The 27,531-nt window shown below is 47.6% G+C and overlaps 1 protein-coding gene across 1 annotated transcript; it reads left to right on the top strand.

Moving 5' to 3' along the window:
* Positions 1-1,849: 1,849 nt before the first annotated feature.
* LOC8052961 (dehydrogenase/reductase SDR family member 7-like) lies at positions 1,850-27,079 on the top strand. Its single transcript, XM_029967208.2, has 8 exons — positions 1,850-2,433; positions 4,873-5,022; positions 6,102-6,202; positions 7,741-7,936; positions 10,149-10,195; positions 11,523-11,639; positions 25,945-26,093; positions 26,985-27,079. Exons 1-8 carry the CDS (start codon positions 2,292-2,294, stop codon positions 27,040-27,042), a joined length of 960 nt encoding a protein of 319 aa, XP_029823068.2. The 5' UTR covers positions 1,850-2,291; the 3' UTR covers positions 27,043-27,079.
* Positions 27,080-27,531: the final 452 nt, after the last annotated feature.

The following is a 27,531-nucleotide window of genomic DNA, read 5'->3' as shown; positions in this document are numbered from 1 at the left end:
CAGCACGCAAGATGATGCAGCTATCTACAAAATATACGCTTCGTGTGTTGATGTTTAAAAAAAAAAAACAAAAAAAAAAACACCTGGCCGATTTTGGATGGATAAATAAAAAAACATTAAAACATTCCCGCCGCTCAGTTCCAGCGAACGGCGCTAATAAGTGTTTCCGTGTTTCGTATAGCATGTTATGTCGTCTAGGGCATTGGGGAAGAAAAAACAGATTTATTGTGTACGACTGCCTTCTACCACGTGAAATTCTAGAGACTTCCGGGCAAATGACATTTGTTTGAGTCACTTTTATTCCTGAATGATTCTAATTTAAAGGAGCTATGCAACAATTTTTGTACTTTGCGCAAATACCGCTTAAAACGGATCCCTAACGTTAATGACCTACGAAACACGCGTCCGTTTTTCAACCCACGCAATAGAAGTCCCAGAAAAAAATTTAAGAAAAACGAGCAGCGTTCACCCCCTCAACTCGCAGCCAGAACAAGTGGCCACGTGATCTGGAGCCGATTATATGCCGCCAGTGTTGATCATAGCCACGCGCTGGGGTTGGCAAAGCGCAGGACACGCGCTGAGTTCCAGACATTGTTATGGCTCGGCTGTTGTCGTCGTTGCAGCGATTGGACACGGGTCACAACCCGAATGCTTCTCGAGCTAGCAATTGTCACGAGCCCAAGTCGAGTGCTCACGCAATGCTCGGGTCCAATCTATGAACCGCATTCAAATATCGTCACTTGGGTGTACTGCGATCCCCGAGTTACGTCATCAAATTTTGCAAAGGAGAGATTGAATGAAAATGATCGCTTTTGTCCTTGAAATTACACCGCAACAAAGGAGTTTCTTGGCCAATGGCGTTGCGTGTGAGTATCCTTGAGTCCGAGCTGTGCCAGTAAGCTCGTGTAGAGAGAAAAACATTCCAATTGAATATCGTTGCACAGCTCCTTTAAATATAGTCTCAAAATGTAGTGGAAGAAGCCAAAGCCTTCTGCATTTTATTTTAAAATTTCAAACGACACAAAAACAAGAGATTCGGCTTTTTTGGAGACACTAATAATGAACCTTCGCAAAAAGCATCCTTCTCGCGCGGGCACTACACACTCGTGAAACACATAAGGCCAAAGTTTAGAGAGCGCGCCGATTATAGATTCTCGCGACGATGACGCTGCGCGCTTTTTGTCGCCGAGGTCCAATCGGCGTGCTCTACGATCTTTCGGCTCACTCTGTCCGACCGCAGCCAACGCTACGCGATTCGACGGAGCCAATCAAGCGGCGCCAAAAGTGCATCGTCACGATGCTCGTCGTCTTTGTGCTTTCCCTTTCACCAACTAAACCAATCACGCACAAAAACAAGAAGCAGGATCACGGCCTTTTTACTGCGGGTCATCGGTTTAGCCACCAAGAGCCTCACTGCCAGCAACGTTACTACAACAACTCAGTTGGAAAACTGCCATAGAGCCTGCTTTGAAAAAGTGACTTTGATCCATACTCGAAGACCGAACTAATGGCGATCGCAACGCCGCCATTTCTCCCGCAGCGGCCACTCCGGGAACTGCACGTCTGCTTGTATCGGTTCAGGTCGAGTCGCGCAAGGACCGGTGGCGCCATCTTGCATTGCCATTTCGCGGTAGCAATATAAATTAACTTTCATGTTTTGACTAGTCACAAAGTGGTCACGTTGTGATCGTATTTAGTTTGGTGTCGGTGGACGCGAGCACTACGGTTTCAAGGGTGTTTCCCAACTGAGTGTTTTGGTAACGTTGACTGCCAGTGACGGACATCGATCCACGCCGAGTTCCTCGCGCTGGTCAACACACGAAAGACGCGTACTGGGAACGAACGAAAGTTGTGATCCCGGGAACATCTTATCGAACCCGATAACGCGGGGGCGAATGTCGCTTGCCTCGAATGTATCTGTGCGAAGAAAGCGGGCGTCGGACACGCTGTCTGTTATCTATACTTCGCTTCACCCCAGGATGGTCCGCAGTGGACGCTACGAGCCATCCCAGCCAATCAACAGCTGCGAAATTATCGCGTAGCTGTCGCGGTGCCTTTCTCCGAAGGTCACGTGCCACTCACAAGGAACTAAATTGGCTTCGAGCACCCTCCGCAGTGTCCTCCGCGGTCCATCGTGGTGAAAAGACTAAAGCGCTAGTTCGAGTAGGCGCCGAGTGACGGCTGAGAGTCGAGGAAGATTGCCAGAGCAGGGACGCTGGGTGTGTCGCAGACATAACTCTGCGGTGGTTTATGTTCGGGTCTCCCCGAAAATCGCGTGAAGAAAACAAAACATGATTTGCGTTTTGTTCGAGCATCCGTTGGCCGCCTGGCTGCTGTTAATTACGCTGGCGGTGGGGACGTTCCTTGTCTGGCTCAAGTACGCCGACGCTGACCTGCCCTTGGTGTTTCTTTCCAAGTTTGGTCGATCCCCAGGTGAGTCTAGCTGCGTAGTTTCTTTCCCTCACTGCCGCATATCGGTGCCAAAACGGCATCCTAGAATGTAGCCGCCGATCGTGAAACATTCGCTGGCCCTTTAAAGGACCGCATAAATCGGTTTCCTAAAGTATCCAGCTAAGGTTTTGCACGGAGGTTGCTCAATGCACCATCTTCTCGGTCACCTCTGCAAAATCTTCGCACGATCCTAAAGGCCGGTGCGAAAAAATATCTTCTGCTACGCGGAAGATTATCTCTTTTTGTTATTTTCCTTCTCCCATTTCACTGTCGCTTTTTTACGTCCCTTTCACATGCTAATCAACTTAGCTAGCAGTGGCAAACCGCGGATGATTAGATTAACATTGCGCGTTCCGCCACTGCTATAGCTTTGCGCCTGCAGCACGAGAGGTAGCTTTGGTGTGCCCATAGTTTCCCACGAGCTTCAAGTCGTTCTAAAATGGACTGATATAGTGGTTTTCGATTATGCTCAGCATGTTTCTTATTGAAGACATAAGAATATTATTATAATCAAAAAGTTGATTAATGAAGTTTAGTTAATTATCCGACTTACCGCAAAGATTAGCCACACATATAATGTCACCCTGGCCGTATGCCTCACATGCCCAAAACGTATTAGTGCATATTTTTACGAATGTTTTGTAATAAATCTTTTCGAAGTAAAATGGAAAAGCGGGTATTAATGCCCCATGCGACTAGCACACGGAGGAATTGTTTAGCCGGCTCGTTGTATTGACAGTTCATAACTTGTACAGCTGTAGACTTATCTCCACCTACAAAAAGGAAACATACATACATATGGAGACAATTTTCGAATTGTCAACTTTGACAAAACGTGACTCTGGATACGAAATCCGAAGATGGATACACTGGCAGGTGCCCACTAGCAAAACTTCATACGGAGATCAAATGATGATGCACACTTTACCAAAAACTGTTAAATCACCTTGTAAGTAAAAACTTTATACAGCCATATACTTTGACATTAAAAAAATTGCCGGACTTATGATGACGCTGGTGTTGTTTTTTTGTTTGCTGTTGTTGAATGCAAATTATGAACTACACTTTGCCGTGTACCCTAAATATATGTTTTCCTGGTTGTTGCATCTTAACAGGTTCTCTTTTTGATATAGTTACTTGAAAACACTCTTGCTGAGTCTATATTACTTTACAATTACCTTAAATGTAACTTTTTGTAGTTAATATACATTACCTTTTAACAACTAAAATGCTCATAACGTGCCAGTTGTTTGTTCTGTCATAAAATTTTGATGTAAAAATATCGCGTTATTTATTTATTATCATTGCCAAGTTTCACATCAATTAATATTGCTTTTTGTGATTTGTTTTGCTGTTGATATTTTTAGCTCATGCCCTACTTTATATATACTGTAAACGACTTAATTTTCGCGGGCTCAAATTTTCGCGAATCGGGCCAAAGCTGAAATTTTGAAATTATTCGCGGGTTATGATTTTCGCGAATCGAGTGTAGCTTCCGTAGCGTTCACATATTGCCCGAATTGTTCGCGGGTATATTTCGCGAATTGTAGGCGATTCGCGAAATTCGCGAGCAATAGGTCTTCGCGAAAATTTAGTCGTTTACAGTAGTCTATTTCAGTGTGTATGAGCACACAACACCTTGGTTTTCCCTTTGTCGCTGCCACTACCTTGTTAAGGGGGGGGGGGGGGGGGGGGGGCAGGAATAGAGGACCACGTCAGACTGCTTGACCAGCTTTTCTTCCTCGGCCTCCCCCCACTTTCATGTCGACATTGGAAATAAATGATTTTGAATTTAAGAAAGAGAAGGTGGCGCCCTTTCGCCACGCCAAAGCCAACTGCGATTAGAGCTCGCACGCTCCGTTTGTTTTCGGCAAGAGGCTCGTCCTCTGTAAAACACGTGATGAAAATCGCTAATAATGGCATCCAGGCGCCCCACTGCGCTACTTTGGCACTGTCCATAGTTGAACAGTGTAACATATCCCCCACCTGTTAGATTGATAGCAGCTGGCGACTTCAATATCCCAGGGATTGAATGCAGTTTCGCAGAGAGCATAGTAGTGGTTGATGTCCTTACTTAAATATACGCGCGCGCCAAAACGTTCTTTATATTTTTTTTTTTTTGAAGCGTGTTGTGCATATTAATTTCTCGATTGCAATGTAGACGGTTTCGACGACAATGATCCTGGAGTCTTTTAAAGTGGGCTCACCCACTCACAATAAAGATATAAGACACAGGCAGCTAAAATACACAAAGGACGAGCGCTGATTCTTAGGCAGTCACCACGTAACTTTGATAGCTCGATGACGCAGTTCTTCCTTCATTTTGTGGTTGCATGTGCCTCTAGTACATATTTTGCCACTTTCTCGTGGTCTCTCCCAATGGTCCTGGCCCTTGGATGCTGGGTACCTTTTACTTCGCAGGCGTCCTTAAGGGCAGCGTGGTGTGGATTACGGGAGCATCCAGCGGTATCGGCGAATCCCTGTCCTATGAGCTGGCCAGGGCGGGGGCCAAGCTAGCTCTTTCTGGAACCAACACGGAAAGGCTGCGCGCAGTCAAGGACAAGTGCATAGGTGCGACGTGAGTCAAGCGTGGTTCAAACCAAACCGGTATGCGGATATCTGCGGGTCCCGGACGCCGCTAAGTTCTTGAGAGTCGTCTGACATCACCAGTGACTTTTTTGTGGCTTCAGCTACCCGCATTCGGGGTAGAATATATTTCATTTTTCGGGGATGTGCGACAGCCAGGCGGCTTTCCCTCTGTCCACAAAGTTGCCTCGCGATGCGTAAAGCCAACTCTACATGTGTCCGAATGCTCCAACTGCAAACATTCCTCCTAAACTGGCAGCGGAAGTCGCAACGACTGCGGTTTGCGGGACCCGTAATCCGGTTTCGTTAATACCGGCATTCAATTCGCAAAGGATCAAACAAACACACTCCTGAGGTTTGTGATTGCACGTGGAAGTGCGTAATCGATTCAACGGTAGCAGGAGTCGCCCACTTTTTCGATAGAACTGCAGCTGAAGCCATTTAGGGCGAATCTACTTACCGCCATTATTAACTATCTTGTTGTGCAGTACATGGTTAGTGCGAGCTCCTACGTATTGTATACCAGTAGCGGAAATTATGATGGTGGGAACATATGACGATCGTGTACCATTACACCCTGCAAAAGCGTTTTACCCCTCAATACAAGACTGCGCTGAGGCGAAATCACATTCACCAAATCGCAAATTTTACTCCGCGGCCTCTCCGTAGTGCAACAGTGCGTGTTGAGAAGCGGACTCAACGGAGCTAATTAAACCTTCCGAACAGACCGCAAAGTACGAGAAATATCCCGAAACTTCTGAGTATTGTATCGTGTTTGATAAGAAGATCATATCAAATCACGCGTCATTCAGGGCAATACACACAAGTTTTGAAAATTAATGCAAGCTTACCGTAACAATCTGGCAGTGTATCAACGACAAAACTATTCGATTCTGTTTTTGATAAAATCAAATGAGCTTATGGCGAAGCGTAGACGCAAATTACATGCATGTTGGTGAAATGTAACAGGGTGAGCAATTTCGCTTAGTTTGGCATTAATGGGGCAGCAGTCAGATCACTGCCGGTACGAATGGCAGCATAATATTTGGGACTCTATTTTACAGCTATGGCAAAGGACACGCAGGTAATTCTGGTACCCTTCGATCTAAGCGATTTCAGCTGCCACGAACGCCAGCTGAAGGCAGTGGTGGACCACTACGAAAGGGTAAGCGAGAATTTAGCACACAGATCTGACGCCTGTGGTTCTGTTAGCAGATCGCACACATATTGTCCAGAAAATTTAGCCAACCGCGTGGTATGCGCGGCGAAGGGTCTTCTTGCAGACATCCTTTGCACATCACTATGTACATGTGCAGGTCGCGCCCAAAGCAAGCCTGGAGCCTGTTTCTTCTTCTAGAGCTCAGCTCTCAGGCGGCCGTTTCCGGCTTGAGCGGCGTCGCCATCGCCGTAACGTCACGTGACGCCCCCCCCCCCCCCCCCCCCAAGGTCACATGGCCCCCAGGGCAGGTGACCTCCCCCCGAGGTCACGTGACCACCCTGGTCACGTGACCCCCCCCCCCCCCGCGCCTTCGCCTCCTCCTCAAGAGCTGCTCTCTAATTCGGCGTTACGGGGAGTTGTAAACGGCTTTCATTTTTTTATCTGCCCTTTTATCTTGCCTTCTCTGACTTCGCTCTATGGGAAAAGAAACGTTAAGAGAACCATCTTCCTCGCCCAATACCGATGTTGTGCTAGGTATTTAAGCTGCGCGGTATAGACCCTTTCCGGAGTTTTGTCTGGCCGCTTTGGTCACTATGATCACCTGAAGAGAGAGACATATCGGCGGAGGGAGTACAACCGACCAGCGGAACACCAAGCGGAAGCGGAAGTCGCGGCTCACGAGGCTAGATTCAGTATCCGTTACTGTTGATCACCCGATACAAAGGGAAGAGCCGCCGACTCCAATCCAATCCAATGAAAAATGACATATGGGCTCTACTAATGGCTGCTTTCTGTTTAGTGATGAAGGAAGAAGTTGAAGATGCTGCTTAGCAGATGATTCGAGGCGGATACATTCTAGACGTTAGTGTGACGTGAAACAGGAATTGAATACAAGAGCTGCATAAGCATTCATTTCTAACCAGGGCCCGTCAATTTGTTAGTGGTACACACTCGGCTTCAAAGCCCCTTGATATATATAACTTCTGTTAAGGCGTCTATGTGGGCATGGTGCCTCGTTCTGAGTGGTTGCATTTTTTCCGCCATCAACACAGAAATAGATTGAATAAAAAGTGTACGGTGATGCGCACATTCTCATTTACCATTGACTTGCGAGAGCGATGGCGCCCCATAAAATTCTGCAGACCACAAGTTCATTGCCACCATTAGTACGGCAAAAGTTAAACTGCCATTTGAGTCACCAGATGGCACTGAATTCCGGAAAGGGTCAATTGTACTAACAAAAAATTATTTTGTAATGCATTTTTTTTAGGAAAATGTTAGCGTGCTCAGAAAAGTCTACAAACGCCATGTATATATTCTGCTCTCCAGTACGTGTTCTGAACAGAGTTAGAATTGTCTCAATGGGAAGGTTTCTGTACTATCAAATGAGAGATGTGTCCTTGCGGAAGAAACGTGCATTTCGCATTTTCGCTGAGTTGCGTTAAGAACGATTCCCAGTTTACTTATTTTAGTTGTCACAAGGTTATTTCATATAAAACAGGAACTGGACGAAACAACACCCGATGCCCGAATTACTTCATCAGGTGGACGTGCTGGTGAACAATGCGGGGCGAGTGACCTTCGAAGAGTTCGAAGAATTCACTTACGAGGATGACAGAGCGCTGTTTGACGTGAATGCGTTCGGCCCCGTTTCTCTGACGCGACTGACCTTGAAGCATTCGATGCAACAACAGCGACGACTGCATGTTGTCGTCAACTCCAGCATGTCTGCTATGCAAGGTAATTAAACATTGAAGAAAACATGTTTACAACCCTCAATCCTCAGCGTGTCATGATCGCAGCCACCGTTTTTGGATATCGAAAAAATTACAGGAGATCGCTTAAGCTTCGCCCCTAAGAGTGGAACGGGATAACTAAATCTAAACCTCCGCTCGTCCCCAAGCCGTGAAAGCGTGTCTGCGTCCGGGTCGAACCGAAGGGTCTTTGAGTTCGAATCCCACCTCCGCTTAAAATTTTTTATTCACGTTCATTCCGTGCGTGACGTCACGTTTCACGTGAGCGCTGTTTGAAAGTCCCGCGCGACATCGTGTGGCTGTGACGTCGAGACCGTATAGACCAAGGGTGCACAACTAGAAATTTAGGCGGGCCAAAATTGGTTTATTGAAAACTGTGTGGGCCGCACCTAGTGCAACGTGTTGCACTTTTTGGCTGCGGTCAGGCTTCCGATATCATGCGTCATCTCACTCGTTGCCGTCGTCAACACATCTCGCAAAGCCATGTCCGTCATGGAAGATCTAGGGCGGTTCTTGTTGAGAGTCATCAGTGAAAGGGTTTGCTCGCAAACATACGTGCTCCCAAAATGTGGCGACCATTTCTAGGCGTGGTCCATCGGGTTTCCGTACTTGTTTTTGTCCAGGTTTTTTTGTAAAACTCGTGCAGCTGGAATTCGGGATGAATAGTCTTCAGCGCCAGTGGACACTGGAGATCGATAAGCTCCAATTTCATTGTCGGATCGCAGTCCTCCAATCCGACGATGGGACCCCTAACAATCCCAACAAAAACGGAGAGGGTTGATAGCGTCCGCGGTGAAAGAGTTAGAATTGTCTCTGTTGAGAAAGAGCTACAAGTTTTCGCGTTCCGTGTACAGACATGTTGAGACAGATCCACACCATGGACAGGGACAGCTGCACATGCTGTTTTATTGTTCTCAGCGAGATTAGTGAAGAGAGAAAATTTGAATTGAGAAATCGTAGTTACTTCGTCGAAGACAGAGAAGTAGGTCAGAGGGTTTCACTGCTGCTTGCCAAGCGGAGCGGACGCTCAATGGATAGATTGGCAGAGTAAGAGAATTTCTGTACTGAGCCGGGCCGCGGGCCACTAAAAAAGCGCTCGCGGGCCGCATGCGGCCCGCGGGCCGTATGTTGTGCACCCCTGGTATAGACCAATCAAAGTTTTTCCGTCTCGCGTCACCGACGCCGACGCCAACGGCGGTGTTTTTGCGCAAGCAATGGTTTTAAAAACAATCCGGTAACTTTGGTTTTAACTGGAGATCTGTTTCGACCTTCAGGGTGAGGCTGTAAGGATGAGCCCATTTGGCACGTCTTGAAAAATTCGAATTCCAAACGTACATAATAGAAACTGGGCACGCCAACGTCATTTCGCAAGTTTTATGTCTAATTTTTTCACAGCCCAACTCAGAGGTAGGGACATATTGGAAACAAACCAAACACAATGGCCATGTGTTTTCTATGTCCTATGTGAGCCTATTCGTCGTCTGCTCACTGGTTTGCGCGCTCACTCCGGGGTGACTTGCTGAAAGCGAAAACACTGAGATCGCCTTGTAGCGGCCCGCGACGAGCAGGACAATCGTGATAAGTAATAATTTTAGCGAAATATAAGAACGATGGCTAACTGGGAGCAAGCTCGCAAAACCAGTGTGCCGACGACGAACACCCGGTTTAAGACGTAGAAAATGCACAGCCGCTATTTTATGCACCATTTTAAATATTTTAGCACCTTCGACTTCAGTTCTTAAAGATGGACATAGAACGTTTTACGAAACGACGTTCGTATGTACAGTTTTACGTAGAAATCGAAACGTACATGGCGTGCCAAATGTGCTGTTCCTCACGGCCTCACCCTGTAATTGCACCTAAAAGTTGATTTAACTGGCCACGCAAAGTGCAGCACAGCCAACAGCGCTGTCAGGGCCGGCCCTAGGTTGTAGGTTGTCCAAGCAACACACTCCTGGTTGTCAGGTGGCCAACGCAATAAACTGTGAAAATTAAAATAAAAAAGTTACTCAGGAAATCTGAAGTATTTAGCTATTTATTCGCGTGCTACCTGAGAGGAGCTCTGTTGTTTCAAGTGCCCTTTCTGCACACAAAGCTTGCTTCAGTAAGCAGAAAACTGTCCAGCAAGTATGAGGTATGATGTATATTGCGGTCAACATTTTATAATTTTAAATAAAATTACCTTGGATTTTTTCCAGGTGGACGTTCCTGCTCGGTGTACGCCGCGACGAAGAGCGCGCTGCAGGTGATGACCTCACATCAATCCATCGTCGCTGCCTTTCATTTTCAGAAAACGAAGTATATAATATATATGTTCGGGCATTATTTCGCATAAGCGTACCTCTCTTACTTTCAGAATCCTACAAAAGAGTTGCATGAGACCCGCGACTTTCTGACACTAAATTGCAGTCAGGCAAAAAATGTTTTTCTTTTAAAAAATTGACTTGTTTTACATCTACAGATGTGTGACAGTTTGTGCGGAAGAAAATCAACCAACCTTGGAATGTGGCGTGCTCAGTCACCATCGTAGCTAGCTGGGTCATGTGACCGAGTTACGACGGCCGGAACCCCAGCGTTCGACTAGGATTGGTGTCCTCCTCACTGATTGGACCAGAGTCCCAGCCGAACGATGGCGCAGCCCTCGTGTCCAATCAGAGTCCCACGTTCGCCTCTTTTAGGTGACGCTGCGAAGTTCCTCACGATACTCATTTTCACGATAACACGGCGAGCTGTGAAGGCTGCGACCCCCGCGACCCAATAAGGGCGCCCGAACAAGGCACGTGATAACACTCTGTGGTCGAAGCCACCGGGGCCTGGTTACTGACACAGCAACAGAGCCCTCGGCGACAAAAAGTAGTTCTAGGAATTGAACTCGAGTAAATGTGAAAGAATAAATAATCACACATCTTTTCAATTATGCTTAAGCCAAAAAAGTGACGCCAGATTCGTATACGCTTGATTTTTTTTGTTTTTTCGCTTGTAGCGCCGTGGCCGTCGGCGATCGCAGCCGTGTAATCGGCCGTTTCCGCTCAAAACATTGCACTGTGCCCTTGCGTTAGCACCCTTCACTGTATCGCGGTTAAATTGAGATATGTGGTTTTCTCATAAACTGTTCCGGAAGTGCTGGCTTTTCCACCGGACGGATATGTTGCTGCGGTGGACGTTCATCCGAAGTTTGTTGGTTTCGGAGCAGAGAACTCTTTGCTAGCAGACGACAGCCGGCTCCTCCGGGCCTCGCGCCCCTCACTAGGCGTAGTGACACAAATGTTCCCGTGACGTCGGGTCACGTGCATCGCTCCGAAGCTATTATTGGGTCGCCGGGCCCTAGCCATCACAGTTCGCCAAGTTGTCGTGTCCATCCATCCAACCATCCGTCTAACTCTACGGCTTTGCTATCTAGCAGGAGTTCGTCAGCTGCACATAATACATGCGAGCGTGGGCGGTGTGATTTGAAGATTGCGGAGGCCACAGGACTGGTCTTTTTGTTGCGCTTGTGAATACTGTATTAGGTCCCTCTTGTCTTCTTTGTGTTCTCTCATGGAAGTGTCGTTGTCTTGCCTCTCCGCCCTCAGGGCTACTTCAGCAGCCTGCGGTTGCAGGGAAGGATGACTGGAGCTGTGGACGTAACTGTCGTCTTCCCGGGGCCAGTCTTAACACCCATCCAAGGGGACGTGGAAAAACTGAAAAAGGTGAGTGGTGAAGGTCCCGGTTGCGAAAGTCAGCCTCAGCTCAGATTGCTACCTTCCTAATGCACGGTGAAAAGTTGCACTCGGGACTAAGCTAGAGCACCGAGCAGAGTTTCACCACGATTCGCTACACATGACGTGTGTTTGGTTTAGCAAGTTGTGGGTAGCCCCGTCTTGTAGCGTGAAGCTTTACTAGCGCTTGGGGCTAGCAGAAGCTTGACTATACAGTAATAGTTACGCACCAAATTGCGGAAACACAATCTATGATATGACCTTAATTGAAAACATTTAAAGTATTTTTCTTTTGTTTGTTTAGGACTTAGATACCAAAACAACAAAAGGCATACACCACACCGAAGCGAAGCACCAAGAAAAAAAATGCAAAGCAACTTGGCTTCTTTATTACGCGACGGAATTAGTTCAGACGGCTTTCTCCGTCATAAGGGTCCGTCAGATTGGGAAAAAGCCATTCGGGATTCGAACCAACCACCACCCCATACAGAAAGAAACTGACGAACAGAAGATGGGACCAATTGTACAACGTCAAAAGCTCACCCTAATGCCCGCGTCCCACTAGAGAGACAGACAGAAACAAAAGACAGCGACAAGCCTCAAACCCTTGCAGCATGCTCGCGATGGTACCTTTGGCAGGCATTTAGTCGTTCGGTGCTCGCGAAGTAAGCACGAGCGATTGCAAGCCTGCCAAAGATACCCTCGCGTGCATGATGCTCGTGTTTGAGCATAGCCTCCGTTACTCTACAAAGCGTCTCAAATCGCGAAAGACTCTGGTTTGAGGCTTGTCTTTGTCTTTTGTTTCTGTATGTCGCTCTAGTGGGACACGGGTATCATGGTGTTCGTTACGTATCTATACCTGTTCTATTGTCGCTGAACTAATTATAAACAAAAAAGGCCTAGTGATTTGCGCTTTTACCTCTCTCTGATTGGTCCCATTACATCGTAGCGTCGGCTGCGTCTGGATTTGAGTTGAAACGAAGCATAGAAGGATCGTGAGTAGATGCAAAAGCAAGCTGCCTTTGTCTCTACACGCTGTTCGAACGGCGAACGAGGGCGTTCAAACGCGAGAAACTGAGCGAAGAGCAGACGACGCTCCTGCTCACTCTGACTAAAGGGAGACCGGGAGTATAGAGACGAAGCCAGGGGTGCTATGTTGCGCTCTTTGCACTCCCAGGAGACTTGGAAGAGGGAAGTGACGTCAACGACACAGCAAATGCAGATTGGATGTTGACAGAAGAAAACGAAATCAACACCCAATCTGCGTTTGCTGTGTCGTTGAGGTCACTTCCCTCTCCCTAGTCTCCTGGGAGTGCAAAAAGCGCAACATAGCCCCCCAGCTGTAGCTTTATGTCTACCCACTTATCATTCCAATTAGAACTCGGTGCTCTGATGTCCCTGCGGCCTCATCTCCTCGCCTCTCTGTTTCTCTTCGTGTAGTCGCTGATACGGTGACAACAGCAGGGCGGGTCTTACGGATGCCTCCAACACACAAGCTCGTTGCGTGTGTCGTGCTTCGGCTGGGCGTGCACACTGGTGGCTCAAAAGATGCCGGAGCGTTATCGAAGCTAGGAAGCTCGCTCTCGCGGCAGGACTAGGAGATCCGTTGGCGTTCTCATACTGTCGGTGACTAAGAAGGCCTGTGCACTTGAATTTACGAACCCGTTCAGTCGAACTGCGAACGAGCACGGACACAGACGAGTGCACCGCCAGCGGTCAGGTAAGACTCGTGTTCAAACAATGTCGATATTAAGCACTCAAACTACGTAATATCCTGTGTTATCGCCCATCCCCGAGTCATTGCCCACCCTACTTTTTGGGCAAATATCGATTTCCAAAAAAAAAAAAACACCGAGTGATCGCCCACCCCTACAAACACCCCCAACGAGGACCCCGCGATCCGCGAACATTCAACCCACCCAAATGACGCGGCCGCAGACTTTAAGCCGGTGTCACACTGCTTATACATCATACAAAGCACAGTCTGCATACAGATTCAAACGCGAGTCACCGCGAGGTCCGAGCTTAGAATGCCGCATAGCAATGAGTTCAAGGAGACACTTGGCGCACGCACATTCGAACCATGGATATTGCTGTGACTCGTGTTTGCAGACTGTCTTTTGTATCATGTATGAGCAGTGTGACCCCGGCAGTACGGTTACAAGACGTCCGTGACAAAGTAAAACAAAGGAAGGTAAGACACTTCACTTTGTTTATTCATTTCCCCCCGATGTCCGCGACCTAAAAGACGGAGTGCGTGCGAAAGAAAAAACGATAAAGATGACAAAACGAAAATTTGTTCTGCAAAAAAGAAAAAAAAAAAGATTCGTTTGGAAAAAAAGTGAAAGCCGTTTACAACTACCTGAAACGCCGAATTAGAGCGCAGCTCTTGGGGAGGAGGAGGGAAGGGTACTGGGGGGGGTCAAGTGACCTTGGGTGGGGGTCACGTGACGATGACGTCATCAGTAACGATGACGATGCGGATACCGATGACGTCATCAGTGATGATGACAATGACGATGCGGATGCCGGTGACGTCATCAGTGATGATGACGATGCGGATGCCGGTGACGTCATCAGTGACGTCACTGATGACGTCATCAGCGATGATGACGATGCGGATGCCGGTAACGTCATCAGTGACGTCACTGATGACTTCATCAGCGATGATGACGATGCCGGTGACGTCATCAGTGAGATGACGATGACGATGCGGATGCCGGTGACGTCATCAGTGACGTCACTGATAACGTCATCAGTGATGATGACGATGCAGATGCCGGTGACGTCATCAGTGATGATGACGATGACGATGCGGATGCCGGTGACGTCATCAGCGATGATGACGATGACGATGCGGATGCCGGTGACGTCATCAGTGATTATGACGATGACGATGCGGATGCCGGTGACGTCATCAGTGACGTCACTGATGACGTCATCAGTGATGATGACAATGACGATGCCGGTGACGATGCGGATGCCGGTGACGTCATCAGTGATGATGACGATAACGATGCGGATGCCGGTGACGTCATCAGTGACGTCATCAGCGATGATGACGATGCGGATGCCGGTGACGTCATCAGTGGCGTCACTGATGACGTCATCAGCGATGATGACGATGCGGATGCCGGTGACGTCATCAGTGACGTCACTGATGACGTCATCAGCGATGATGACGATGACGATGCGGATGCCGGTGACGTCATCAGTGATGATGACGATGCGGATGCCGGTGACGTTATCAGTGACGTCACTGAAGACGTCATCGGGGGTCACGTGACCCCGGGGGGTTACGTGACTTGGGGTGTCACGTGACCTTGGGGGTCACGTGACCCTGGGGAAGGGGTCACGTGACCTTCGGGAGTCACGTGACCCCCGATGACCCTTGGGGAGGGGTCACGTGACCTTGGGGTCAAGTGACCTTGGGGGTCAAGTGACCTTGGGATGACCTTGGTTACGCCGACGGCGACGGCGACGCCGCTCAAGCCGGGAACGGGCCCCTAAAAGCTGCGCTCTAAAAGAAATTTGGAAAGCTAACACAAGCAGTAACTCATTCAGGAATCGCGAGGTCAGCGAAGTCCCCATAGCCGGGAATATAACCACGGAGTGTAAGCTCAAAGTCCGTCTCCGTCTCCCCCCCCCCCCCCCCCCTTCCCCCAAATAAGGTCTCCGCGAATACCCATTCTCCCTGAACGTCGCGAACGTGGTTTGTAAGGTTGTACGATGTTTGAGACAAAATCAATGGATAGATATTTCCTCGAATGCCTCATATAGACATTTGTAAAGCGTCCCCATTCCAAGGTCTCTGTTCGTGGTGCCGCACTTACGAAAGTGGCAGATCTGGACTATATATATATAAAAAAATATGGCTATATATAAAATTGGGCATATCTCGCCATATCAAGCACATCAGTTTAATGAGCCTTATCTAGCCAGATCTGCCCAATTTTTTATATATACATATCTGGCTCTGCCAAATAGGGGTATATCTGCCACCCATATCACGGCAGATATGCCCCAATCAAATAAGGCCACCTTGATATACGGGGTGTTTCTTTTTCTATTCCTGCAGATTTGTTTTTAAAAAAGCCATGAAAGCACCACTTATGCGGTTTGTGCGAGTGAGTTATACGGGGACATTATGTGGGTGGTTAATCTTTGCGATAAGTAGGCTAATTATTTAAAATTCACTACTTAAATTTTTAATTAGTGAAAATAGACATATGGCTCCAATAAGAAACTTGCTGAGCGTCGTCCGAAATCCCTAAATCAGTTATTTTCAAAAAGACTTTCAGCGCGTGAGAAGCGTAGCAGCGCGTGAGAAGCGATTTTAGGGACAAGGCTAGCAGTTTCGGTAAGGAGCCCGTGCAATTTATCCGTCTCTTATCTAGCCCCAGCCTTGTATCTGCTCCACAAGTGGTAACTTCAGCGCACTACTGCGCTTCACATGCGCTCAGTCTTTCTGAACATTACTGATTTAGGGGTTTTAGACGACGCTCAGCTAGTTTCTAATTGAAACCATGGGTCTATAGTTTCACTAATTAAAAGCTAATTAGTGAATTATAATTAATTAGCCGGCTTATCGCAAAGATTAGCAAACCACATAATGTCCCCCTGGGCGTATAACTCACTCACACAAACCGCATAAGTGTAGACTTCACGGCTACTTTTAAAACAAATCTGCACGAATAAAAAAAACAAGAAACGGTGCAGACCAGCACGCGGCCCTGACGCCACGCAGGTGTGGTGGCGCTGCTGTCGGCACTGCGCATGTGCAGACGCTTCGCTTGACGCGAATTCGGTTTCTGCGCACGCCCAGTTCTCACACCTGGTGTGGGCAAACGCGGGTTTGTTTGTAAACAGCGTGTCGGTAGATATTGTTGTTTTCTACAAATAATTACCAAAAGTGACTTCTCATCTGTATGATAAAAATACCAATTGGATATTGAGCATGTACTAACTTTTATTAATTTTTACGTGAGCTGCGCTTTACGCCAGTCCTGATTTCGCTCAACTTAATTCCAAGGGAAAGCAGGATTATCGACATTCGCTTAACGGATGTCGATGAAACGTTAATGTCGACGAAACGTGTATCCACGAGAAGGTGGCCGTGGAACGTGTTATCATGAAACCAGAGAGAATAAAAAAAAAAAAAAATCAGTATTCTGCCTGCAGCGGTGAAATGATTTTAGAATTTCGGAGAAATGATTCTCCCGGCTGCCAGGAGATAGACACGGCCTAATTCTAGAGGTAATCTGGAAGAGTACCTTAAGGAAGACGATCAATTGTCGCGAAGTAGGTTGCAGACTTGCAGCGCACTTACGTTGACGATACGGGACTTGAAAGTTACAATCCGAGATTCGTTTGGGGGGGGGGGGGGGGGGAAGGGGGGGAAGGGGGGGGTGGGGACACGGCCATGGCAGAACACAGAAACGAGAAGGAAGGTGTTTGTGAAGATTCAACACGATTTAGCACAAGCTGTCATTTGTGGAATTGAACACTAAACGCATCACAAAAAATTCTTGAGCTTCTTTAAGAAATCGTGTGCAGAAGCAAAAAACCGCAGCAGCACGCAGGGCTAAAGCGCGATCCAAACCAACGCTTCTTTTTGCGCCTGTAGGTCGTGCGGCTGCGGATGTGACAATTTTGTGGCGTTTTTGCTGTTTCCGGGCGTGCTTTCTGAGTCAGAACCGTGCGCTTTGGTTTGGACGGGCGAAACTTCGGCACGAGCGCACAAGCAAAGTGCAACTGCGACAGACTGGCCCGCCAGACGGCGAGAGAAAGAGAGGGAGAGAGATCGCGTAGTCACGTTGCAAACGGGAGGTTGCGGTGCTGCGCGAACGGTTTTTGAAAGATGCTGCGTAGGGTACGTACTCCGGGCGCAACGGCTTCGCAGCCGTTCAAAGGGAGAAGGATTCAGGACGACGAAGCGTCTTGCATCTTCAGTAAGCTAGCGGTCGTGTTTCCCCGCTCAATTTAGCTGGCAAACATGAACACAATTAGTTTCGCTGCTAGATTTAGCGGGAAAATCGACGTCACATGACATACATACCAATTCAATTTCTCGCTAAATTTAGCGGGGCGGTTACACCGATGGCGACGCCGACATCGCTTAACACGGAAACGGGCTCTTAAGAGCTGCGATCTAAAATTTATTATTTGATTAACTTGCTTTCCGATCTTATGCACTTCGTCATATTGTCACACGTCAAACATACAACCAAATTTCATTTGTCTTTCAATCTTCAAAAAGCGCGATTGATTAATTGGTCCAGATACCTGGAATAACTTCACTTCAAGGATGTTAAGAATAGTTAACGAATTACATGAGACTCATTTAATATAGATCAATCAACTAGTGTCTTGGCGACTACATATGACTTACTGCTTGCACGACGGAAACGGGCCCATATATCATTATCAGGGGCTATATTTGCACGCGTATATGGCAATATATGGCCGTATTTACGCACTTATATGTCCACATCTGGCAGTATTTGAACACCTATATGGCGGAATATGGCCGTATTTGCTCTCATATATGGCGGAATATGGTCATATTTGACCGCTTATATTATCATATATGGCCGTATATAAAATATATCAGGGCATATCTAACATTTTCGTACGGGCGTCCGAACTACGCAGCAAAGCTGCCTCGACCCGCGTTAATAGCACGCCGCGCGCGGACGCACGCACGTATGCACCGAACGAGAAAGTTGCACAAGAGCCTGCTCCTCGTGAATGACAAGGTGCACGATGCTTGCCCAGCATCACCCTCTTCTTTCGCCCGTTCGCTCGCTCATCCGCGCGTGCGCCCGGGTAATTTTTCAATTTTCTTGTTGACCATTTTTTTTTTCTAACAAAGAGAACACGGCGATTTTGAAAAACCTGCCTTTACGGAACAAACGTTCGCGCTGTATGCAGTTTTCATCGCGTGCATTCAAGCAACAAACTTCGCGATAGTAAACCCTTTTTTCTTGAGCGATTCTTGTATAAAACAATGAAACTATTTCAAGTTTTGAGTTTAATGTTGTGGAAATCCGTCCGGCCGCATTTCCGTTGCCCCTTCGCCCGGTCAGTGGACGGGGGAGCGCCATCATATGGCGCGTCATCCCCGCTCGGGGATCGCGCGGGTACCGTGGCAAGGGCGTGGGTGTGCACGTGGACGGGTCGTGACAGGCACGTGATCAGTGGGGGGCGGGGATATAAAAGGGGAAGCGGGACAAGGGGGGTCGATTCTTAACCTGCGGACCGGACTGTGGGTGCGACGACGACGACGAGGACGACAAGGACAGGACGCTCACCACCGACGCGCGAGTTCAAGTAAACTGTTCTAAAAAAACGCACACTGTGTGAGTGACTTTTTGGGGAGCGAGCGAGGCATGTCCCGATCGGGCGTCGATTAGGTAGCGACCCACAATCTGGCGCCCAACGTGGAGTGCCAGTTTATGCGGGCTTCTAACTCCGATTCTTTCAGACCCTGTTCCCGGATATATATGACACAGCAATACTTCGCTCTCAGCAAAAGGATTTATTTACTCACTTATTGCCTGGGAAGTTTCGGGATCGGGGAACGGTCATCAACGAGACCCGGGAAGAGTCCGCTGCAACTGCAGCTGCTCCATATGTCCCAACGCGGTGGTCGTCCACATCGCGTAATGGGGATGTCGTCGTACAGGGTCGCCGTCCGGTCCGTTCGTCGAGTCCGCCACTCAACGTCTTGCCCGCACTTTCCTCGCGCCATCGTCCGTCTCCCGCCGAATCGCGCGCCAGCGTCCTCGTCTCCTGTCACCGCTACGCGTTACTTGTTGTCCCGCCGTTCGAGAGCTGCCGTCCGAAAGAGACCTCTCTTTGTCCCGCATCCCCTTTTCAAATCTTGGCTCCTTTGTTCTGGGAAGCCAGTCGCGTGACGTCAGTTGGCCTAAAGGAGCGCCGTACCCGGATCTTGTACGCGAGGCCATTGCCGCTCCCCCAAGGCATGACGCATCTCGGAGGCATGGTGCGTTAAGCTTCTGCTGGGATTTGGAGCCTGAAGGGTCAGAGCGGGTGAGGGCAGCCAGATCTCCACAATGCATCTCCTCCTGTGCAGTCGTGCTAGATACGTACAAAAATGGGCGTTTTTTTCATATTTTTCTTAATGTTTTGTGTTTACCAACCGAGACATGGCACACCCCATTTTTTTATGAATTTCAGGGGGTGGGCGACGACTTGGGATATTACGGTAGTGATGTACAGAACAGCAGTTCCTGTCGGTGCTAACAACACGTGTTTAATGATGTAAAGAAACGTAGGATAATCGTTAACTTCAGCAAATTATATTCTTTGCATTCTCGGCTGTTTAAAACTGCATTTAATCGCTATCAACTCCCTCCCCTTCACTCCAAGCACTCAGGTTCAAGCGTAGTAAAATTGAGTCATCTATCATGATTTACAATACCCGAGGCTGTGGTAAAAGCTGAGAAACTTGGTAAAAGAAAAAAGGTCAGTGGAAAAGAACGTCTCAAACTCAACTACTGCGTTTATTTACTCAAAGCCTTGTATATTCACAACCAAATCACCGACCACTGACGTCACAAAGCCAACCTTTTTGTTATACAGTCCTATCCACACTGATCTTCACTTGAACGTAAACAGTGACCTCAATCTCAAACTTAAAACTTGGGACCTTGATAAGTCGGTTGATTGCGAGGAAGTGGTGGTCTATGAAATAACACTGGAATGCGGCTTCAAATATGTGGGTCAAACGGCAAGGTGTGTAAATGATAGATTGGTAGAGCACAAAAGAAATGTGAAAGTAAACTCGCCTACTTCAGAGATTGCTAAACACATTAGTGAGTGCAACGATTGTACGGCACCTCGGTCGGAAACTGACCTTGTGCACAGAGAACGTAACATCACTGAGAGGCTCATAAGAAAGACAGTTCGCATCAAATCCATGGGTAACTGTATCAGCCATGCTTCGATGCAGCTCGAAAGTAGTTCCAAAAAATTTCTTAAAATGGTCTTTTCTTTTTTTTTTTTTTTACAGTTGTAGTTGAACGTGCAATGTGTCATTTTGCGGGCAAGGGTTCAGTTGGAGGACATATCAGTTCTCGTTTAGATAAAACACAGCCCTTTGAAACTCCGGCTGGAAAGGAAGGGGGTCGGTGGGATTGTTTTGTCAAGGTCCCAACTCTTCAGTTTGGGATTGAGATCACCGTTTACGGTTCAGGTAAAAATCAGCGCGGGTAGGATTGTAAAACAAAGGTTGGCTTCGTTACGTCGGTGGTCGGTGGTTATGTTGTGGGTATATAAGGCTTTGAAAAAATAAACGCAGTAGCTCGATCTGGATGACATTCGTACCGGCACGCGTTCCTGTGATCACTACTGCTTGATGCACGTTAAAAACCCCAGGTTAGCGGTTGTACTGCAGTGGCTAAATTTCTCAATGCAGCGTCTATGAGCAGTTCCGTAACTGAGCTAATCCAATATCGTTGTGCCCTGTCGACTGCAGCGCCGGGATAGCTGTCTACACGCGCAGCCTCACAAGCTCGCACTGCCGAGCCGCGCCGGTCCTTACACTACACCGTATTCAAGTGCGCTGTAATCCATGTGCAAATGTGAAATAAGCGCTGTTAAAATGTGACTGAATGAGCATAGAAAAGATCTACCCCAGCGATAATATATATATATATAACATTTAGTCTCAGTGGCCTAGATGCAAGAGTACAAAGGTTAGTCCTAGAGGTTCAACTTTGAAGGACTAACGGGAGGGGCGCGAAAGTTGCTCCCGTCCCATTTAGTCCTTCAGAGGACTAATGGTAGTGTCAGCCGTAGCCTCGGCCGCCTCGGTGGCTCCGAGGCGAGAGCGCTGGCCTACGGATCCCCACGTGGCGGGTTCGAATCCCGGCCGAGGTGCCAGCAATCTGACGGAGGATTATTGCGGAGAAGGCGCCGTGTAACCGAGCTTTCGGTTGCACGTCAAAAGATCCCCAGGTGGTCCAATTAATCCTCAGTCCTCCGCTGTGACGTGCCAGATGCCCGTCGTTAATTTGGCACGTAAAACCCCCAAATTTGACTTTAGCAGTAGCCTCCTCTATACTCACAAAGCCTGGCAGTTCGACGACGGAGCCATAGAGTGCCCGGTCGCAGATTTGGAGCGCGAGGGTCTGGTAGCACAGAGCATTTCTCGGGGAGCCAGTAGTCAGCTGCGCACAGCTTGTGCAGCGGCGAGGACCCGAAACGTGGTTTTCAAACCAGACGAGAAAAGAAGCGGTAGCCCGAGGAACGCGAGGAGCACGAGCGGACATTTCATCGCTCGGGACAAGTGTGTTTCGTTCTCTCGCCGCAGCATGGCGCCCGTTACATGCCCCTCCTCTCATCCGTTGTTTTCCGCTCTACCTTTTCACTTTCGGCGGCCGCGTCTCGTGGCGATATGCCAGGCTTTGTCAGCGAAGAAGAGGCTATGTGTCAGGGCATTTAGGCCCTTTGAAGTCTAAGTCGCGCTCCTCTTGTTTTACAGTGTGAATATACGTTATCGGTTTATGGCATGTTATTGGTATGGTGTTATCGGTATGGTGAAGGACATTCTGTCTGAGCGAATGTTTTTTTCTCTCAATAAATTCAGTTGTAAGTTCCTTGTTTCGTCCTTGTTTCAGTTCGCTTTTTTAATCTTTGAAATAGATTAGCTCAGTTACGGAGCTGCCCATAGACGCTGCTTGCACAAACAGAACCCCATTCCCCCCTGCTCGCTTCCCATCGTTCAATGCTTCACCATATCTGGGGGACGGCTGTTATGGTAACTGCAGTGTATTCTATGGAATATGAATGTTTCGAAGTACAGCGTCTTGATGGCGTTTCACCGTACTCTGGAACAGTTCTGAAACAAAAATTTAGATGGCACCTCAAACGACAGGAGTCTATATAAGGACCTTACAGGAGGCTACAGGAGGCGGACTAATGTGAGTGAGGGGGTGCCCCCTTTTACGAGGTTTCTACAACTAAGGCATTATGGCAAATTCCACTGGTCGTTTTGGAGCGCGCCATGCAGGATCAGTAGACCAGATCTGAGATGCAGCACGCGATCCGAAAGGAGTCGCTGCGCCTTCCTATATTCTGTGGAACATGACCACTCCTCCGGGATCGGCGGACGTCTTCCCGTCATTCACGTTTCCGGGAATCCCCTTCACGCGGTCCCGGATCTCAAAGCACATGTTTCGCAATCGCGGAGCTAACAACACCTGTTCAACGCACGAGTGATGTGAATCATGATGTGAAAGATGCGTGTCGATAAGCGATGTGCATCAGCGTAGCCCACTTGCTTCTTCCTCAGAATACTCATGAACGGTGTCAAACTCCGTCTCGAGTTACAGCCTATTCTGCGGAGGTCCGAAAAGGCGGTCGAATTCATGCGGGACATACATGCAATCCTCGTCATCGCTGCTACTCAAGCCGCTACTGCTGGAGGAGCTGCTCGAGCAACTTGAGGACGAACTTTTATCAAGCGGCAGCGGCAGTAAAGCGGGCGGCACTTTGCGAACAGCCTTTATTAATTCTTCCGAAGTGACATGCCCTACGAGAAAGGAAGTCATGTGTGCGCGCCGAGGGCTGACGGTCAGGCTTCCGGTCGAATCTACCGAAATCGACGCAGAGAGCTTTCTCGAATCCGGATCGAGGCATAGAGTGGGAGCTGATTCAAAAGGACGAAACGAACATGCCCGTCTCGATCCCCATCAACCAGTGAAATAGGCGTGCTCCAGAAAGGTCGATCCTGGCACGCTCCAAAGCGACCTGTAGTATTCGCCATGATAATGTCAATGGGAGCAGGCTCTTGCTCATACAAGCCGTTGTGCGTCGTGGTGATAGCAGTGTTGTGCAAAATACTCAACAAACGTATTTGAGATAACATACTAAATACCCATTTGAAAATGTATTTAGAGTAGTATATAAATTACTTCTACTGCGAATAATCTTCAGAGGAGTACAAATACTTTGAAAAAGTAATTGAATTACATTCGAAGATACTCGGCAAGTATATTTGCAAGCTAGTAATATAAAAATAAAAAAAGGCGCCTAAGAACTTTTTATGAGTTGTGAATGCGAAAGCATACACGTTATTCTTCCGCTCCCTTATTTCGTCTGCAGCGTATTTGCGTCGATGGCAGAGCGCGCCCTCTTCTCGCCGCTCGAAGCTTGGACGTTTCGTGTTATCGGCGCGCTGACGGACATGCAGCGCCATAGGGTGGCGGTCGTTGAAACTTACGCGCAGCGGCCAATGGGAGCCTCGTCGACGCGCGCCTGCCAATGGGATCGAACCCGAAATCCATCAACTTTACTCCGCTCCTTCGGGATCGGGGAAACTAGGTGCCGTTTGGCTAGGCTTTTCGCGTGGTTTCACAGCTGGAAGCTGGGTTTACTTGGAGAAAGGATTTAAGGTGACGTTTGGCGCGGCTTCAGAGCTGATGACGTCGGCTCGCTCCATGGGACCCCCCCCCCCCCCCCAGTTCATGCTTTCGCATTAAAAAGTCGAAAGGGGGTGTTCTACTTGTGATGATTTCGCTGAAAATCACATTCTGTTGTGATCTTTGACTTCCAAGAAACGACTTAGCTGCGCCAATCCAAGTTTACCTTGAAATAATTCGGTATATGCAACATAATGTGTACCGAAAGATATTAGGAACAGAGGGGACCAAGGTATTGTAGGCATGGCAACTGGCGTGCTATAGCTTGGCGGTAGGCTCGGCTCATGACGCTTTCCGCAATACGTTTGTAATATACCTCAAAGCGATTTGGCGGACTTGACACATAGTCAGACACTGCATGTCCCTAACAGCCGAACTAGAAGTTGATTAGGCAGCCAGACTTGATGAGTACCCGTGTGAATGACAAACGCGCACGCATCGGCTAGAAGACAGCAGCCTCTGTCGCGGATGAACAACAGAGAGCGAGTATTTTGACTTCCCAGCCAAGGGCGAGGAGCGCCAGTACTTTCAGACGGTCCGAAAATATATTAGGAAGGTCAAGAGGGAAACACATGTAGCAGAAGAGTGTGTCCACGAAACCGCTTTGTATCTCTGGCTCCACCTGGCGGAAAACTATGTTGGAGTATTCTGAGAATGAAACAATGTGCGCATTCGGAAGGAGATGAAAGAAACGCTTTTGAACGAGACCAAATTTGTTATGCCACAATAGGTACACGAGGGGCTTTGGAGAAGTCAAATCTAGGTCGCTGCAGCTCAATAAAACTAGCAGGATCCAGCTTCCTTGCCCGAGGGGGGGGGGGGGGGGGGGGGTGCTCGTGCTCACTTGAAAACGTGCTCGCGCATTTTCATACCAGAACCCCCTGAACCGGCGATTTCCGAAAACGGTTCATTGTGACCGTACGAAGCGTCGGTGTCACAATCTTCCGCTGACGGAACCAGTTTAGCTTTAGCAGACAAACCTGTAAAATCCCAATGACGTCACCAGCACTTCACTAGCTCTAAGCGTAACATACAATTCAAAGACAACTTGGAAAAAAAAAAAACGGACACGAGGGCACACAAAGGCGGGCGTACTTCGGGCTATCCATTTGGTATTTTTGTTAACATTCGGACACTGAGGTTTTACTCGTGCTTTGTTTGCTGCCCTGTGTTTGGTCGCCCGCCTCCAAGTCTGCCAATCGGTTTAGCTCTTCTCTGAAGTCTAAAGATCCGTTCTGTAGGTTGTTCTGTACAAATATTTCCGAAGGTTGAAAGATATAGTTTAAATGCTGAGTACAAGATAGTAAGAAATATAATTAAGGTAGAGTAGCAAATCATATCTAGACAAAATGTATTTGCAAGATACCAAAATACTACAACAAGTATTTGAAATACAGTATCTTGAGTGTAGTACTGAAGATGGGCACAAGTCTGGGTGATAGTGAGCTTATGTGGTTTTGCGGATTGTGTTTGGTTTAGGCTATGCGTCGTCTTTCGTCCCATGGTTTATTCTTTCTAATGCCAGTCTATTTTAAATTCTTCGGGGAAATACATTTGGCTCAATTTCTCGCGCTTTCAGAAAACATCTTGAGTTCATAACTTTCAAATATATGCCGGAGCTCCCCTTTAACAAGTTGCGCGGGTAACTTTTTCCGCTAGATTTAGCGGAGAAATTTTTCCGCTAGATTTAGCGGGGAAAATTGTCCACTAAATTTAGCGGGGAAATTTACCCATAATACACCGCGCGGTTACGGCGACGCCGACGGCGACGCCGACGCCGTTCAAGCCGGAACCGGGCGCCTAAGAGCTGCGCTCTAAAAACTGCTAATTTTCGTTTTATTTCAAAGTGTCCAGACATCCGCATAATGTCGTCCGAACGCTGTGCCCAACTCATCGCCGTGGCCATCGCTAACAAAGTCGACGAAGCGTGGATCTGCGACAACCCGGTGCTGATGACTTTCTACTTCTGCCAGTACCTTCCCAATGTTTTTCAAAGGTTAGACAATTTGGATATGATTAGGCACATTCTCTACTCGGCGTGTTGCGACCCTTTTTTTTCCTTTCTATGTTCGGCTTAGGGAGCTTTGCTTGGGGAGGAAAGGGGAAATTAATTTACGTTACGTATTACACAGTTGTGACGCCACGCGTGAGCAGACGCTTCAGTTCACGCGAATCTGGCTTCTGCCGACGTGCGCTGCCCATACCTGGTGTGGGCAAACCCGGAATGTCGTGCTTTTTCCCCCGCTTTGTCTCTTTTTCAAGATATTTTTCCTCTTAGACAAAGTAACCTAGTATTTGGTTTTAAAAGCGATAAAGCCACAATATGCTTTCTCCTTTGTCTTCAAGAAGTTGCTTTACTAAGTAATATAGCCAACTTCCGGAACGCCAATCAGAGCGTTTAGTATAATTACGTCAAAAGTAATAGGCTTTCTCTAAGAATATACTGTTCTTCATAAAGACATCTCCCCAGATCCTGGTATTAAGAATTACTGTCTTTAGTCACATTTTCTATCTTCATAAATAATGGTTTTTACATGCCATCAAGAGGTATACAACTCTCTGTAACTAAAAGACTGCAGGCAGCCTTTTAGTTACAACTGAACGCAAAAGTATTTATAAAGCACTAGATATTTAAAAAGTGCCTTGGGATGTTTGCTTTTGTTTGTTATTGCTTTTCCTTATATCTCGTAGTTTGTTTCTGAGCCTGTTACCTCTCATCTTCACGATTATGTTTTCCCATATAAGGCTTTTGTTTGTGCTTCTTGCTTCAACCTTTTTTTTTGTACCACAGCATGATCTACAATGACCGGCTATAAGAAGTGTGCCATTATATGAAAACATTCCTGTGCGTGTTGTTGAGCCTAGTTCGCGCTTTTCTCATTTCCAGGTTTATTGCCTGCATGCTTCCCTGGAACCGAACAGCATTGAGCAGCAAGAACAAATGATGAAAATAAAACATACCGGACAAAGACATTAAAAAAATCCTATCAATACCAAGGTTGAAAAAAAAAAAATCCTTCCGGCAACAAAGTGCCTGCCACGGCGGAAGTCAAGAATTACGAAAAACATACAAAATAGCTAAATAACAAACTAAAATATATTCATTAATTTTGAATTAACGACAAAAAGGCACGCGGCTTCGATTTGAAACTTAGTGAGCGCAATCGAAAGACGATAATGTAATTCGATGAAAATGTCAACATAGGCAGGGGTTGACGCCGTGTGATGAACTCAAACGGAAAGGCAACCCCTTTGTCATTTGTAAGGCGTTTAAGGGGGATCCAGACGCCTGCCATTCAATGAGAAAATTTCGCACGCGCGTGAGTTTCAGGAATGCACGAGAATATTGATTGTTTTGGAGGTTGATTATGAAAACGTAATGAAGATCGTACGGGCCCTCACTTTGACGCCTCAAACCGAAAGAGGTCTTTAAC

The sequence above is a fragment of the Ixodes scapularis genome, unplaced genomic scaffold, assembly GCF_016920785.2.
Source record: "Ixodes scapularis isolate PalLabHiFi unplaced genomic scaffold, ASM1692078v2 PGA_scaffold1__304_contigs__length_218370807, whole genome shotgun sequence".
In the NCBI taxonomy this organism is placed as follows: Eukaryota; Metazoa; Arthropoda; class Arachnida; order Ixodida; family Ixodidae; genus Ixodes; species Ixodes scapularis.
Note: the sequence above shows the minus strand (reverse complement) of the source record. Positions and strands in the feature narration are given on the sequence as shown.

Coding starts and splice junctions, on each gene's coding strand:
- LOC8052961 (XM_029967208.2), top strand. CDS start 2,292: ATGATTTGCGTTTTGTTCGAGCATCCGTTGGCCGCCTGGCTGCTGTTA. Junction 2,434..4,872: donor CAAGTTTGGTCGATCCCCAG/GTGAGTCTAGCT, acceptor TTTACTTCGCAG/GCGTCCTTAAGGGCAGCGTG. Junction 10,196..11,522: donor CGACGAAGAGCGCGCTGCAG/GTGATGACCTCA, acceptor CTCCGCCCTCAG/GGCTACTTCAGCAGCCTGCG.